Below are 17198 nucleotides of genomic sequence, written 5' to 3'. Positions count from 1 at the left end.
TCTGATTCTTAATACTGGATAATCACTTATCCTGTACAGAATTAGAATGTGCTAGCCTCTGTATGCGCTATTACTGTTCCTCTTTTTTTAACATTTACTATGAAGGTTCTTAAAAATGCAATGGTAGTTAATGGCTGTTCTTAGACATAGAAAATACTGGGGACAGATGAACAGGGAAGCGGCAGCATTTATAGTTTCATTTAATTATAAAAGGTGGGGTATTTTTTTCTGTTTATTTCTACAGCTGACCAAACAGTGGAAAAAGTCAGCATCGACAAGATACGGTTTTTCAGAGTAGAACAGTCTTATGCAGTGAAGTCTGGAAAGTGGTACTTTGAATTTGAAGCGGTGACAGGTGGAGATATGCGTGTTGGCTGGGCCAGGCCATGCTGTCGACCTGACATAGAGTTGGGAGCTGATGACCAAGCATTTGTATTTGAAGGAAGCAAAGTCAGTACATCTTCATCTTTTTTTACCTAGGAACAGGCTAAGAAGAGAACTACAGTATAGGTTTTCTCTGTATATTCCAGATCAACTGCTGATATATATTGGATTCTCAAAAAGATATTTCTGAGTTCTCTTTCATATTGATACTGGATAGTATCTGCATTTCAATTCTGGTCATTTAAATTATGCTAAAAAAGATGTGTTGGTATGTATCTATTGTCCTAGGATATACACAACAGAGTAAAGTCTGTTGTAAGCATAAACAAAATACAGCATTCACTTCTTTAAAAGTGGTGTTTTACAAAAATAAAACAAAGTTTCTTCAATGACTGGGGGAGAGAACCACAGTTCTGTTTTTCCTTTTCTGTTTTTTCTTTCTGCACATTCTTCCCAAACTTGACACCTAAAGGACCAGAAAGATGATAATGAGAAGTGGAATGTAGTGAACAGTGGTTATCATCCAGGTTCTAAATTGCTGTTTGCATATTAGTGAAGTTAGGGTGCCTTTGTTTCCCTATATGAAATAACTGAGGTAATAATTAAATTAATTGTCATGATCAGTATCGTTTGCAAATTACTTTGAGATCCTGGAAGGTGAAACATTTGTTTGGCTTATTTATTTTTGTGTTGTATTTTTTAATTTTAGAACAGTGTTTATTTGCTTTTTGTTTGTTTGTTTTGTTTAGGGCCAGCGTTGGCATCAAGGCAGTGGATTCTTTGGACGAAGCTGGCAACCAGGAGATGTGGTTGGTTGTATGATAAACTTGGATGACAAATCTATTATCTTTACTCTGAATGGAGAGTTGCTTATAACCAGTAAAGGTTCAGAACTTGCGTTTGCTGACTTTGGAATAGAAAGTGGTAATGTTCTTTTTATAGCTACATGCTTATGATAAGACAAAACCAAAACAAAACCCAGGAAAATTAGTCTGTCATAATGGCTTAGTGAGCTGAGAAATTGTATTTCACTGATGTGAGCCTTCAGACTGTGCTACATGTTAACTTTATAAAAATTTATTTTAAGAACACTTATATAGAACAAATTGGTTTTCTTTTTTTTCTTTAACCACAAGTAGAATTTAATGGGATTTCAGCAGTCAGAATGGGTAAATTTTCTTCGATTCTTACTAGGCTTACTCACAGGACTCAACTTCAGCATTAGGAAGAAGTGGTATAATAAGCACCTTGAAAATTTCCAAAAGCTAAAAGTGCAGTCTCTGATTATCTCACTGGACAGTACACATATTATGTTTTTGTTTGTGAAGGACAAAAGGGGTAGCATGTGGTGAGAGTTTGCACCAGAAGAACAAATCTTTGCAATATAAATGGAGTCTGGTTTGTAATTTTTTTTTTTTTTGGTCCTATTTGTATCTACATTTCTCCTGTTCCTGGGCTATTTTCCTTTTTGCTCACTGTCCCACTTTGGTCTGACCATGGACACAGTGTTTCTAATGGTACAGAATGAGAGACTGACTTAAGAGAGCTTTTCTGAAGGCTTAAAGTTAAAGTGTAGGTGAAAAATTTCTCCTTTAGAAGTTGCATTGTTGGCTTTTCCTTGAAGGTGCTCCAAGTTCTGTTTCTTGAGAGATGGAGAAATAGTTCAACAGCCTTTCATCCCTGTCTATTGGCTGCCTCAGGTATATGGAGACCAAAAGTGTTCAGTCATAAAAAATGCCAGCATTAATAAATGTCTATTTGTCCGTCATGAATGATGAACTTAGACATTAGTGTTTAAGCTAGCTTTAAATCCTTTCTCCTGTCACCACTTCATGTGCATTAATTGTAGGAACAAAAGTTTAGTTCACATTAGATAAATCCCAAATATAATGCTTGTGTTCTCCAAATAAATTACCAGTGTATTTTTGTTGTTGTATTGTTTTCTTAGGTTTTGTTCCTATTTGTGCACTGGGTCTATCTCAGATTGGTCGTATGAACCTTGGAATGGATGCCAGTACATTCAAGTATTACACAATGTGTGGCCTTCAAGAAGGTTTTGAACCTTTTGCTGTCAACATGAACCGAGATGTTGCTATGTGGTTTAGTAAACGCTTACCAACATTTGTCAATGTGCCAAAAAATCATCCTCACATTGAGGTAACATTACATGTTGTAGAGACACCTGCTTATCAAATGTTTGTTTAGCAAGATGAGACATTAAACCCTTACTAAGACTTGCTGTCAACAGATAATTTGTCATATAAATCTTTGAAGTCACTCTTAGGTAATTCCAGATGATCTTGTCTGTCTCCAACTTCATTTATGGTAGTATTACCATTCATATGGATATACCTATATGTTCCATTATATGACTTACTAATTTATGTTGTTGTGGTTAGCTACTTGAAACATGTCAGTTGTGAATTCTTAGAACTGTTTTTAATATTCTTACATTCGTTTTCAGTTTTTAAACCTACTTTACTATACATTTTTAAAATCTTGTCTACTATAGCATCAGCATCACTTAAGGTAATAGAAGTGTGAGATAACAGAGACTGATTTAGTCAGCTAATACTCTAGAGCAGAATAATATATCCTGGTTTGTATAAAATATTCCTTATTAATATATTCCACAGTGATATGTTTGAATTCCTGATCAGATTTTACGAAAATCCCTAGGCCATTTACTTTAATTTATGTATTTAGCCAATTATTTCCTAATACTTGTCTTTGAACATTTCTTTCTTAAGCAAAATACACTTCACTGAATACTAACTAAATGATCTCAGCATTTTTTTTCAGTTTATCAGGATCATTTAAACTGTATTCCTGTCACTAAAAGTTTTTGAAACGTTCCTATTACTGATTTTAAAAGTATACCCACTTTTTTCAGCACAAGGGAAAATAATAAGACTCAGGCTTCATAATGATCATCTGAAGGATTATAATTGATATTTCATCTCATTGTGGTAGAAAACTACTGATTCTTGTGAAGCACTTGTGCACTCAGGGAATTAATTTAATAAAATCTATACTTTTTTTTTTGAAAAAAAAAATTTTTTATGCAGTATGGAACAACTTGAAAATATTTACTGTAGTCAGGATATAATGAATCTGTTTCTTCCCTTGCTCTTCAGGCTATATTCCTCTCAGAGAATCTGCATAGTTTTTAAATAATGAATTTTGAAAATTTTAAGTTTACTCTTTCAGTTATCTCATCTTCTAATGAAGTTGCTTAATGTAAATTTTCAGTATTTTTCTTGGGACAGTATTATTTTTAAACTATTTTTATTATTTCTAGATATGGAGAATTGATGGAACCATTGAGAGTCCACCTCGGTTAAAAGTTACACACAAAACATTTGGCACACAGAACAGCAATTCAGAAATGATATATTGTCGTTTGAGTATGCCCATAGAATTCCGCTCATCATTCAACTTCAGCATGGGTGTGGAAAATGCCTCATCTGATGTTTTCCAAAAACGGTTAGGCTTCTTTTTAGCTATCATATTTCATGATCTCGATGCAAATCTAATGTGTTCTGTTAATCTTTGCTGGTCTACACTCCATATTTCATACTTGGTTTTGCACTAAGCACACACTACCACAGGATGCATGTTACTGAGATTATTTTGTTCTTGATGGTTTTAATAAATTTATAACACAACTTTGCTGCAGAATTCTATATACAGTAGAAAGGACCATTTCTGAAGAGATGCAAAACAAGGTTTATAGTTATTCACTGCTATGCATCTACATTATTGTTCAATAGCTCATTGTTATTGGAAAAGTGACCAATTCATGCAAAGTATGATTTGTGAGATTGTGAGACAGATTTTTAAAGATACCAGGCATTACTGAGTTCAGCACCTTCCAGTACTTCCGCCTTCTTTAGTCAATTGCTGTAAATCTATCTTTTCCTCCCCCTTTCCGTCTTAACTACAGTCAATTATTATGAATGTATATTTGTATCCTCTACAGTCTTTTCATACTTAACTTACTCATGGAGACTCAGTACCCAGCAAATATGAGTTAGCTTGTAAGTAGACAGTTTAATAATGAGTACTTTTTTACCACTTTTTTTTAAACTAACTTACTGATGTTCCTTTATCTTCAGAAAGCACAGTCAAGAAATTGCTGCTACTTCTACTACTGTAAGTAAATACATTGAGAAGCTTAGTTCTTCTTACTCTTTGAAGTAGATTTAGCTGTGGCAGCATGTCTTTTAGAAATTGGTATGTTGAAAGAAGGATTTTTAATAATTTACTATGATATGACACTATGTATTAAATAATAATGCCCAGAGTTGTGTGACTTGAGGTATGAACCTCGCTATCTTAAACCACTAGTTTGTTCTTTTAATTTATGAGCCTTTAAAATGACTTATTAAAAGAATGTAAATTGGTATTAATGAAGTTTGATCTATAGGAGAGGTTTTTTTAATCACTATTTGATTATTCCTTGACAAAATAATTTAGATTTCTATTACTAATGTATTCTTTTCTTCTTTTCAGTATTTTTACTCACTACGGATATTTGCCGGCCAAGACCCATCCTGTGTCTGGGTTGGCTGGGTAACACCAGACTACCATTTTTACAGTGAGAATTTTGACCTAAATAAAAACTGTACAGTGACAGTTACTTTAGGTGATGAGAGAGGCAGGGTTCATGAAAGGTATGGACTTACTTATCACTTATTAGACATTGTATTTTAATACTGTTGTTCAAATGTGTATTATTCTGAAGATTGATAATATTTTAAACATTAATTTACAGTAATAAGAAAACTGATTATAGAGTAGGAGTGTTCTGTGCTCATTTATATATGAATGTGTTCTACATAGACCTGTTTAAGTATATTTATCATTAGTGTTCCGTTTCAAAGAATGTTCTGTGATGGTACTTTCTATTAACATCTGTATTTGGTCACTGTGGATGAACCTGTTAATTGTTTTAATGTATCTTACATAAGCACACAGAAGCATCTGGAATTGTTTTGTAATTATAATAAAGGAGAAAAACCTAAAGGTGCACTTAGTCTGATGCTTATCCACAATGCTTACATTATTAAAAATAGGGGGGGTTGTTAATGAGAAAACAAAACTACTAGCAGGATAAACACCTCAGAGGATCTCTATTACTCCATTGAAAAGTACATCTTCACTGAATACTTAAGTTCAGTGTAACCTATGGTTTGTTTTCTTTGTTCTTGCTTGTCTTCCAGCGTGAAGCGCAGCAATTGCTATATGGTTTGGGGAGGCGATGTAATTGCTAATTCACAGAGATCAGGTCGCAGTAATGTTGATTTAGAAATCGGATGCTTTGTTGACCTTGCTACTGGAATGTTGTCTTTCACAGCCAATGGAAAAGAGCTTGGCACTTGTTATCAGGTATTATCAGATTTTCAGCAAGCTATCTAGTAAGCTGGTCATCTTGATGCTATTAATTTTTTTTTCTTGTTCAGAAATCTAACTGAATGCCATTCATTTGACAAGAATATGTTTTCTTATATTATTCTGTTTTATTCCTCTTTTTCTCTCTCTTGTAAGGCTACGTTTTTCCATCTTCTTGCAGTTGTTTCAGCTGGTGAGGAAAGACTATTTGTAGATATGTTCAGAAAAATATTTTTTAGCTCTCAACTCTTGTGGTTCAGATTCTTGATTTATAATGTTAATTATTTAAAAAAAAAAAAATCTTGACCACTAAATCTGTTATAAGATATAGGGGAAATAATTATTTAAATTACCATATGGTCAAAATTAGATGTTACATATAGTAATTTTTGGTATGGATTGAGAAAATATGTTTAGTTTATTATTACCAGGGTTTGTGTTTTCTGCCTATAGCTATGATTTGGAGATCTTTTGATGTGATGTTTCAAAACACAAAATTCAAATATGCATTTATATCAAAGCCAAAATAAATGGAGTGGGCCCTAAATTCTATTAATATTATGAAACGTAGAGTCATTATGTGAATGGATCAGTAGTTGACAGAAGTCCTTCAGCACCAGTTTGATGAGATTTGATCTCTGTAAGATCAGTTGTCCATGGTAGATCATCCACTGAGAACGAGATTATCCAGTATTAGAAACAATGTAGTGATCCACTTTCTTCTATGTCAACAAAAAACCCACAAATCTGTAATACAAGTTAAATTTAAATGTTATTCAACTAAATTGAATGGAACTTTCATACTGGCTATATTTGAAATGAATGTGGCAGGATTGCACAGAGTCTGTAAATGAGGGTGGGAGATGATCTAACAGCTGTGATTTTGGTGTGTTTTCTGAGAGTAGTCAGAGACTTTGGTGCCATGCTGGGAGGATATTAAATGTCAGCATTCTGGGAAAAGAAAACAGGAGATGAAAGTGCATAAGACACATGCTTTGCTGTTTTTTAAGCTAGATACAAATCAATATGACAGCTTGGGAACAAAACCATGGAAGTATGATGATTTTGGGGTATTTTTCATGGAACAGTCTTTACCTGTTTTTCTAATTTTGCAAAGAAATCTAGGAAAATATAGATGTAGAAGATCCTGTTCCTGATTTTAGTGTAAAAAAGTCATTTTCAGGCTTTTCCTCTTATGACTTGCAACCATATACTTTGCACTAAATTTAAAATAACCTCAGAAAATAGTTACTTATTTCTCTTCTGTTTCTTCTCTTTTTCATGGAAAAATATCTGGTGTTGCTTTTGGAAATGTTTTTCAGTAAACCTGTTAGCACATGGTCTGTTGAAAAATGAGAACACCCAGCACACCCAGCAATTCCTATAAAGATACATTGGCATATTCCAACGGAAGTGTTACTTCTGAGGGTGAAATATTTCACAAGTTTTGCTTATTTTGAGTAATTTAAATATTTTCTCTATTTTTGAAAGTAGTGAAGATAGTCTTATATAGTTTTCATTTTAATTTCTTGAATATTTTTACCATAAAATAAAATCTTAAAAAACTTTAGTAAATCTAATCTCTTACCCAAATTTCAGCAAATATCTGATATATCTCTTATCTAGTGGCTGCTGGAAAATTATTCTAACCTTGTAACTGTTTGCACTTCTCAGTTTTCTTAACTGGAGGGACAATATTTGTATGCTGTTTTCATTCTAAAAGGCCTATGGGTCAACATATTCAGGAGAAGTAATTTATTTTGCTGTACTTCTTGATCTAATTATTGAATACCATGGTGATATTCAGAAAAAAAAACCCAAAACCCAACCAAAAAAAACCCAACCCAAAACCAAAACAACCCATGGTCTATAATAAAGAAGTAAATGTATGATAGTATACATATATATATTTCAGATTTTGCCTTTAATTGTCAGGGTAATGTTAAGGTATTCGTTTTAGAAATCTAGTTTTGAGGGGTTTTTTTGTAAGTGAATTATTTTGTCCAGCATAAGGTGTGAAAGAACTCTAAACGATGTGTTATGGTCTGAAAAGCTGTATTCTACCTTCAGCCTGTGTTGAGGGCTCTTTTCCTAGAGCAAGAGACAAAGTGTGTGGCTGTGAAGTGGCTGGATTTTTAAGGAATTGCTCTAGAATGAGGTGTTGGATCTGGATGTGTTTACGAAGAATCAACACACAGTGTTTCCAAAGTTCTTGTTATATGTGTTGAGAACACATAAGGCAGCAGACACACCTGCCCAAAAGTTAGGTGGGCCTCTAAAGATGGTTTACTATATTAGAGGTAATCTACAGGTAGACACTAATCAACACTTTAATACAGTGTTTTCAGTTATTTGAAAATAAAATGTAAGCTATATAGTATATTTAATTTATATTTTATCATATTTTCAGATGAGATTCTTGATGGTTTTTGGATTTTTTAAAGAATTTTAATCTCATTTCTCTTCTAGGTTGAACCAAACACAAAGCTTTTTCCAGCAACTTTTGTACGGCCTACGAGCACCAACTTGGTTCAGTTTGAACTTGGTAAACTAAAGGTACAAAATATTTTGTATGAAGGTGCTCTCTTAAAACTATTTACTTCCATTTACTTCCACAGAAATTCCTGCTTAGGTGACTTTGTTTAGGAAGATGGAATCAATGACTTTTTTTTGACTTCTACATTTACTCCTGTAAATGTCATTATTATATGAAGTTAATTGCTCAACAGATCTAGACTGCATTTGTCAAAATAAACTGATGTAATTTGGGGACAATACCTTTAATGTTGTAGGTTTTTTAATGGTCCTTGTTTATTGCAATAGCATATATTTCTATGAATACTTTGCTATTAATTAATTATACTTCCATTTGGTATTATAGGCTTATTCATAATCAGATGTTACAAAAAACCAAAACAAAACAATTAATACTTTTGTTTCAGAATACCATGCCTTTATCAGCAGCAATTTTTAAAAGTGAAGAAAGAAATCCTATTCCTCAGTGTCCCCCTCGCCTTGATGTGCAAACAATTACACCTGTTTTATGGAGCAGGATGCCAAACAGCTTTCTAAAAGTAGAAACGGAGCGTGTCAGTGAACGTCATGGCTGGGTTGTGCAGTGTTTGGAACCTCTGCAGATGATGGCACTTCATATCCCGGAAGAAAACAGGTACATTTGGAAGGAACTACAGTGACTTGATGTGGACAGGATGTTTTGAAAGCTGGTATCTGGGTATTAGTTTAACCTGCCTTGGAGAATATTTACACTAGAGATGTTTATAATTTCTGAACTTATCTGCTGTAATATCATATTTGTTAAATTTAAGTAGATACAAAAGATAAAAGACACATATGATAACATTTGCATAAATAAGAGAAGACACAATGATTTGATTTTATTAAATTATAAAATAATATCTCTTAAATCTCTAGGTCTTTAAGCATATTTTCTCATCTTGAAAAAAACAAATATAAAGCACATGCAAGTACTGTTTTACTGATCTTTCTCCATAATAAAAACATGTAATCTGTTCCTCTTTAATCTGCTCTGAATTTAGATATATTAAGTTTTTATGTTCTTTTTGACAAGTTCCTGACTTTCTGATTTTCAATAGGTTTTATCTTTAGAGTAAGGATAATAAAGATGTATCTAAATACCAAATACGATAACCAGTGACAATCAAATTATAAGCAAAAGTGTAACAGAAATATAATTTAACTGTTGCACTTTTATCAATTATTTTGCAGCTTCACAGTGCAGAGATTATAAAACGCTTCTTTTACCAAGCTATTATTCAATAAATTGACAGGTGTTTTATTTCTTTATTTCATAACAGATGCGTTGATATTTTGGAACTCTGTGAACAAGAAGATTTAATGAAGTTTCACTACCACACTTTAAAACTCTATAGCTCAGTTAGTGCTCTGGGTAACACTAGAGTTGCTTTTGCACTTTGTAGCCATGTGGACATATCTCAGCTGTTTTATACAATAGACAACCGATACTTACCTGGACTCCTACGTTCTGGATTCTACGACTTGCTCATTAGTATTCATTTGGAGCATGCCAAGCAAGCCAAGCTCATGATGAATAATGAATTTATCATTCCAGTTACAGATGAGACTCGAACTATTAAATTATATCCTGATGAAATGAAGAAGCATGGTTTACCTGGAGTAGGGCTTAGCACTTGTCTGAAACCAGGCTTTAATTTTTCTACTCCGTGCTTTATTGTGACCAGTGAAGAACGTCAGGCATCCAGCCCAGAGATACCCCTTGATATACTTAAATGCAAGGCCATAAGTATGTTAACAGAGGCGGTACAGTGTAGTGGTACTCATATACGAGACCCTGTGGGAGGACATGTTGCGTTCCAGTTTGTTCCTGTTCTTAAACTGATAGCAACGTTGCTCATAATGGGGGTTTTTGATGATGATGATGTGAAGCAGGTGTTACTCCTTATTGATCCCAGTGTGTTTGGAGATCACAAGGAAGAGATAGAAGAAAGGACAGAGAAGGAAGAAGTTACACAAGTTGAAGAAAAAGCTGTAGAAGCTGGGGAAAAAGCAATGAAAGAAACGAAAGCTCCTGCAAAGGGTTTATTGCAGACAAGATTACCAGAATCTGTTAAGCTTCAGGTGACCATTAAATATAAATATATTACATATGTTCTACTGTTGATGAAAGACAGGTAGTGCTTTTTGTCTGTTCTCTAGTCTGTAAGATTTGAAATCCTGGAGGGCTTTATTTCACTTTGCTATATAACCTCACATAATAACCAAATTTCATGATGATGCAATTCTTTCTTACATGTATCTACACTCAAAATAGATTGCAAATACTTATGTATATCACAGGGGTATTTTAAGAGAGGGAGGATTGGACCAGGTGATCTTTAAAGGACCCTTCCAACCCAAAATATGCTGTATTCTATAATTTCTACATGTTTTTTGTGTTTAGAGTGAAGGACTGTGAATGCAATGTAGTATTATCATTAAGATGATGAAACTATGTCAGTTTGTAACTTTACAGTGTTAAAAGAAAAATATGAGAAAAAAGTCTCTCATTTTACAGTCTATTGCAGTGTATAGTATCCACCGCGGTTCTTCTCCACTTAGAGTCTGTGAAACTGTTAAATTTTTTCTATCCTAGATGTGTCATTTACTCAATTATTTCTGTGACTGTGAGCTACAACACAGAGTGGAAGCAATTGTGTCATTCGCAGACCGTTATGTATCAAAATTGCAATATAATCAGAAATACAGGTACAATGAACTCATGCAAGCCTTGAACATGTCTGCTGCTTTGACTGCCAAGAAGACTAAAGAATTTCGTTCTCCTCCTCAAGAACAGGTAATATTAAACAAATGGTTGACTCTAAAGATAAAAAAATAATTTTGTGATGATAAAATAGAGTTCTCACTTCTAAACTACCAGTGGGGTTTCTAGAGAACCGAAGATGAATTTGAAATAAAATTCATTAAGATGCCACAAAATACTGAATGTCAGAATGCTTATACCTGTACTCCAGAATTCCAGTTCTAAAACCAGTTAACTTAGGATTTCTCAACAGTATAGAAAAATTGTACATAATTTCCCAATGCTGAGGAACTGAAATTCATCCAGGTCTGCAAGATGATGATAAGTTGATAATTTTAGTTGCTAAGAGTTAGCATGAAGTTAGTGTTGTGCTGATACGTGTATGTTGGGAATACCTTTCCTACCTCTAGTAAATAGCTTTATTAGTAAGTGTAACTGTATTTTGATGTAAATCATAATTAAAGCTTACAAAGTACTATTGCTTTAGTATTTCCTTTAAGATGTATTATAAATCTATGTTTTATGTTAATTTGATTATAAATTGATTAAGTATGGCTATATATTAGAATATGTCTTAGGCTATCTTAATGTTTTAAATATGTTTTAATGCCTTTAAAGATTAATATGTTGCTGAATTTTCAACTTGGAGAGGACTGTCCCTGTCCAGAGGAGATTCGGGATGAGTTATATGAATTTCATGATGATCTTCTAATTCATTGTGGTGAGTGGCAAGGTTTTGTTACATTTTTTGTTTATCTTTTTGACACTTCACATGAAACAAGATCAGATCAGTTTTAAAAAATACTAGTATGAAGTATGAAGCTTTAGCTTAGTTTCCTGGTGTATACCTAACTTTGATGGTCAATCATTATAAAACACTATTGCACTGCAGATTACAGCTTGAGTTGCCCCACTTACTGAATTTGAATATCCTTAGGGTATCCTCAAGGGTCAACTAGATCAGGTACCTTGTGCAATTTATGTGGGCTCAGGAATCACATTTTACATGTCATGCCGAAAATATTTTGTTAGTCTATTGAGATCTTAGTCTAATCAAGAGAATAATGGAATTACTAGTCCATTTACAATTATATTAACCTATGTAGTCTGAGTAATCCAGTTATTACTGCTCATTCCCAATAATTGTGCATTAACACTGATATACGCAAGCTTTTTCGTATCTATGTACTTGGTAGATACATTGGCAGTCATTCTTCCAGTGCATTTTTTGGTCCTATGGTTGAAGGCACCCACCTTGTTCAAGAAGGTGACAGGGTCATTACAGTGAATTGACAGCACCAGGAAGAGCACAGTAATCTTAGTAGTTTCTTCCTCCCTCTGCTGTTTGCTTGAGGTCACTTTTAAATGTTTAATAATACAGTCTGTTAGTTCTTTCTTCATTGGTTATCCCTAAAACCAGTTTTACCCAGTTCATGGAATTACATTCTTTTATTGACCTGTAATTAAAAGTTTGTGCTTTCTGTTCGTAGCCATGGTGCCTCCCATACCATTCTGTGTTTGTATTGTTAAGGGTTCTGCTATCATCTTGTGCTGCTGTTTCTGAGTACCTATTAGAATCTCCAGCAACCATCAAGCTGTGATTTCATGATAAGCCAATTATCGTTTTTCAACTACCTCAGCTTTCGCTTCAGCCAAAGTTTAGTAGGTCAGTGGGTATCTAGGTTGTTTTTCATCTTAGTTCTGAGGACATTGTATAAGATGGTATTAGAAATGCTTAAAATCAAGATTTGTATCTGAAAGGTTAGCTACATCACAGGTGGAAATTTAATTGGTTTAACACAACTTGGTTCTGAAGAATCCTGTGTTGATTGTCTTTCACCCTTGCTTCTAAGTGCTTACCAAAACCTGTCTTTCATTCTAGCATTTTTCTTCCAAGCATTGAAGTGAATGGTTAATATCCTTTTAGAGACTCCTCTTTCTCCCCATTTTTATTAAGAGGCATACCATCATCTCCATTGTTCAGTCACTTTGCACTTGATTTGACCTCTGGTTTTCAAAGACAATGCCTATTTGGCATCAGAGTTCTCTAAGACTCCGAGATAAAGATTATGGAAGACCTCCAACTCACTTGGAAATGTCTTAACTGTGCATTATATTTATTTTACCTTGAAATCTTTTTGCTGGTATTATTACTGAGTTAGCTTAGCTCCTGATCACTCTTTATCTTTTCATGAGATGAAACCCTACTGACTGTGGGTTTTCTTTCTTTTTAGGGCTTTACTTTTATTATTGTTTAACACATTATAAATGTGTATGTTGAATGAGGGAGAGAATTGAAGATAGAGGAAGTACCGTCTCATGATTAAAGTAGTTTAATGATCCTTCAGATTCTCAACAAAATTGTATTCATTACTTTGTACAGATTCATCATAGGTGGTCGCTGTGGATAAATGCATCCTCATTATCTGTGTCCTGACTTAGTCCTGAGAATCAGTACTAAGCAGTCCCAGCTGCAGATAAAATGAAAAGGAGTTGTGCTTGGAATGTTTAATCAGCTTTTTAATACTAAGTATGCTTTGCAGTCTAAGTGGAAAAATATGTATGCAATCAAGTAATTAAACGCTGCTTCATAATGAATATACGCAAATAGTTTGAATTAAAGTTACTCAGGCAGTCTTAATCCTAGTATGTCCTAACTGTGAGTGGTTAATTTTGCCAACAAAATAATAGTCCTCTATCATAATTTTTGGGTGTAATTTCTTGCTTATAAACAAAACAAACAAATTTGCAACAGATTTTATTGCATAATGTCAAATTGACACTTATCTGGGTTGGAACCATCTGTTCCAGTGCACAGACCTCTGCCACTTGAATTAAGTGATTAGCCAGTAGCAACATGAGATGGTCAGCTTCTGAATGGATTACAGCTCTGAGGATGCAAAATGAATAACAAGTGATATGGAGTAGTGAACGAGACCTAGTCTGGAGCAGCCACAGACTCCATACTCTCCTGTCCAGCACTGTCTTTACTCATCATCCCAGTGCATTTCTTATTGTCTGCCCATTTCAGCTTCTTGAGTGTTCTCATCCCAGTGTGTGTCTCTTGCTTCCAGGGCCTATCTTTTTTTTCAGTGCCAGATAGTTTCTTGCTTTCTTTAACATCCTGATCTGCTTTCTTTTTAGTCTCCCTATTGGCTACGTTTCCTGTTCTTAGTTTTTTCAGACTCTAAGTGTAGCTTTCCTTCATTCTTAGCTTTCCATTTTGCCACGTCAGTCTCACATTTCCCAGTCTTTAATTCCATCTGTTGTCTCCAATTTCAATTTCTAGTTCTCTCATTCTCTCCCACTGCCTCTGAATTTTTTTTCTTCCCAGTCACTTAGTCATTCCTAGTCATAACTTCAACTTCTCTAGAGTAGCTGCCAGCGGCAAAGTTTCTCCAACCTGGTAACACGTTTCAGTTCTATTTTCCTTTTCTAGTTTCTTTTTTTTTAATACCAGTTTTAGCCCCTGCAGTTTATTCTTTTCCATCTCCTCCAGGTTATCCCTCTTCAGTATTCTGTCTGGAAATCTTTTCCTTTTCTCAGTTTCACAGCAAAAGCTTACAAAAGCTTTCAGCTCAGCACAATTAGCTCTGGTCTGAAGGGAAGCTGCTTAGATGTTCTGTGCTTCTGCACATAACACATACGGTATCTGATCATCACTAAAAGGTGTGAAAGATTTGAAAATGTTTTGAATGGTTGTGAAGAAATGTAATGAACTGAACTGTATTAAACTGCCTTGTGAAATGACATCCCATCTCATGGTATACCTTTTCATGAAAAACGCATTTCACCAGTATAATCTCTGTACATCTGCCTTCGTACAGCTTTAAATTCAGATAATATGTTTGTTTATGACTGCTAAATACCTCAACTGAAAAATTTTACTATATTACTATATCGTGACTGAAAAAAATGTACTATATTATGAGATATAGCCACACGTTTCTTTCTTTAGCTTACATTCTGCAGTGTGAAATAAAGGGTCACACACATTTAATCAAATATGACTGTGAGTCAAAATTAACTGCTGTAGTAGAATCTTCAAATGATATCACCTCTTTGGTCATAATACTGAAAAAATAATATATAAATCTGGATATAAGAAGTATGTGTACTGAAATAAACATAATTTGAAAGGTGCTACTGTAGCTAAAATGTTAAAGCTACTGGCCTTACTACTTTTTTTTTTCTTCTATGAAATTTGGTTAAAAAAAATTTCCTGTAGATATTTTAGTATCGTTGTATTGTAGATATCCATATTGTAGAAATTTTAGTACTGAAGGAGTTAATCTTCAAAGGTTAAGTTTTGTTTCTAACCATTTTTTTTATCTGCTAAGGTATTCCACTAGAAGAGGAGGAAGAGGAAGAAGAAGATTCCTCCTTGACTGGCAAACTCCGTTCATTAATGTACAAAATCAAAGGTCCACCAAAAGCAGAAAAAGTAGAACCTAAGGAGGAAGAAGAGAAATCTCCTAGTAAGTTTTCTTTCCACATAAATACCTACGTGATGCATATGTTAAAGGTATACTGGTCAACAAGAATGTATTTTCTAACATTAAATTGGACTGAAGAAGAAGACTATCTGTTTAAGTTCCTTCTGCCTCTTAGAACAATTATCCTACATATTGAACATCTTAGATGCATTTTTAAACAAAAAGTTGAAATAGATGGAAGATTTTGAATCCAGATAATTAACTCTGGAGTTGAAAATTTGCATATTCTTTACAAAGAAATTAAAAATCTTAATTATGGCACAATAATCTAGACTCGAGCATTACAAACGTGAGAAGTTTCCATTTATATGTTGTTTTTTTCTTACATGTAAAACTTTTCTTCTTTACATTGTAACTCCATTTCACTTTTCCTTGCAGCATGCATCCTTATATGCATCTCAGTACCAATATATATGTGACAAAATGGTTTTACAGTACTTGTTTTGTTATAAAGAGGAATGGCTTTCACTTATTTCACTTGGTGGTAAATATATACATTCATTAAAAACTAATAAATTGTTCTGATTTGTCTCAAGCTTCACATACATGCACATGTGTTATGTCCATACCATATCCTTTCTGACCATAACCTTTCTGAATTAAAATAAATATTCAATCTATTTGACTATTTAAACAGTAGGGACATCTTTATTTTCACAAGTACAAATTCTGTATTCATAAATATTTGAGTTAACAGAATTTACCAGAATTTAGTATTGCTATTTTTTATTCTGCTCTTGGCTCCTGTAGATCTTTAATTTGTGTCTCTAAAATCACAGAGCAGAGAAAAATGATGTCTAGATATCATAGGTTTTCCTGAAAACTTTTCTCTATAGTTTATAAATCTCATTGCCCTTTACAGTGAGCTTCCATGTTGCTTAAATATACATGAGAAGAACAGACACCATTTAGCAGAAATTTTTCTAATGTTCCTTTCTACAGCAGAGTATTATAGAGCAGGAGGAATAACTGTTGAAATGATATGATAATTTATTTCAAGTTAATTAGCTTAATAGTGTTTACGTGTAAACCAATAGATAGTTTTTATTCCTGTTTTCACATTTCTAATGCCCTGTGGCAGTGACTTATAGAACCACAGAATGGCTGAGGTTGGAAGGGAACTCTGGAGGTCATGTGGTCCAACCACCCTGCTTGAGAAGGGCCACCTAGAACAGGTAGCTCAGGACTATGTCCAGGTGGTTTTTGAGTATCCAAGGATGGAAACTCCACAACTTCCTTGGTCAGCGTGTGCCAGTGCTCAGTCACCCTCACAGTGAAAAGTGTTTCCTTTTGTTCAGATGTACCCTTCTGTGTTTCAGTGTGTGCCCATTACCTCTTGTCCTGTCACTGGACTCTGAAAAGAGCTTGCCTCTGTTTTCTTTACACCCTCCCTTCAGGTATTTATATACATGGACAAGATTGTCCCTGAGCCTTCTCTTCTCTAGGTCAAACAGTCCAAGTTCTCTCTTGGTCGATGCTGAGCAGATAGGTTGATGAGCTTTCTTCTTAAAAAGGCCTGACACTACATGTTGCAAGGCATTGTGGAGGTTGGTTGGACCTGATTCATACATATATAACAGATATATCCATTTTGCATATTGTAT

General features: G+C 34.1%; 1 protein-coding gene across 1 annotated transcript in view; it reads left to right on the top strand.

Annotated features, from left to right (window-relative positions):
- The window catches only part of LOC104509805 (ryanodine receptor 3-like), a gene marked incomplete at both ends in the record, with an annotated part of 36904 nt that extends 21328 nt beyond the window's left edge, over positions 1-15576 (top strand). Inside the window, 13 exons of the mRNA XM_010151863.1 lie at positions 245-450; positions 1134-1308; positions 2333-2541; positions 3686-3870; positions 4503-4539; positions 4900-5060; positions 5610-5775; positions 8248-8334; positions 8721-8947; positions 9615-10416; positions 10931-11131; positions 11717-11819; positions 15439-15576. Coding sequence (XP_010150165.1) covers positions 245-450; positions 1134-1308; positions 2333-2541; positions 3686-3870; positions 4503-4539; positions 4900-5060; positions 5610-5775; positions 8248-8334; positions 8721-8947; positions 9615-10416; positions 10931-11131; positions 11717-11819; positions 15439-15576 — 2697 coding nt within the window. The remainder of the gene's footprint in view (positions 1-244; positions 451-1133; positions 1309-2332; positions 2542-3685; positions 3871-4502; positions 4540-4899; positions 5061-5609; positions 5776-8247; positions 8335-8720; positions 8948-9614; positions 10417-10930; positions 11132-11716; positions 11820-15438) is intronic.
- Between the last annotated feature and the right edge of the window lie 1622 nt (positions 15577-17198).

The sequence above is a fragment of the Eurypyga helias genome, unplaced genomic scaffold (assembly GCF_000690775.1).
Source record: "Eurypyga helias isolate BGI_N326 unplaced genomic scaffold, ASM69077v1 scaffold16965, whole genome shotgun sequence".
NCBI classification, from domain to species: domain Eukaryota; kingdom Metazoa; phylum Chordata; class Aves; order Eurypygiformes; family Eurypygidae; genus Eurypyga; species Eurypyga helias.
This window is presented reverse-complemented; position numbering and strand designations above follow the sequence as displayed.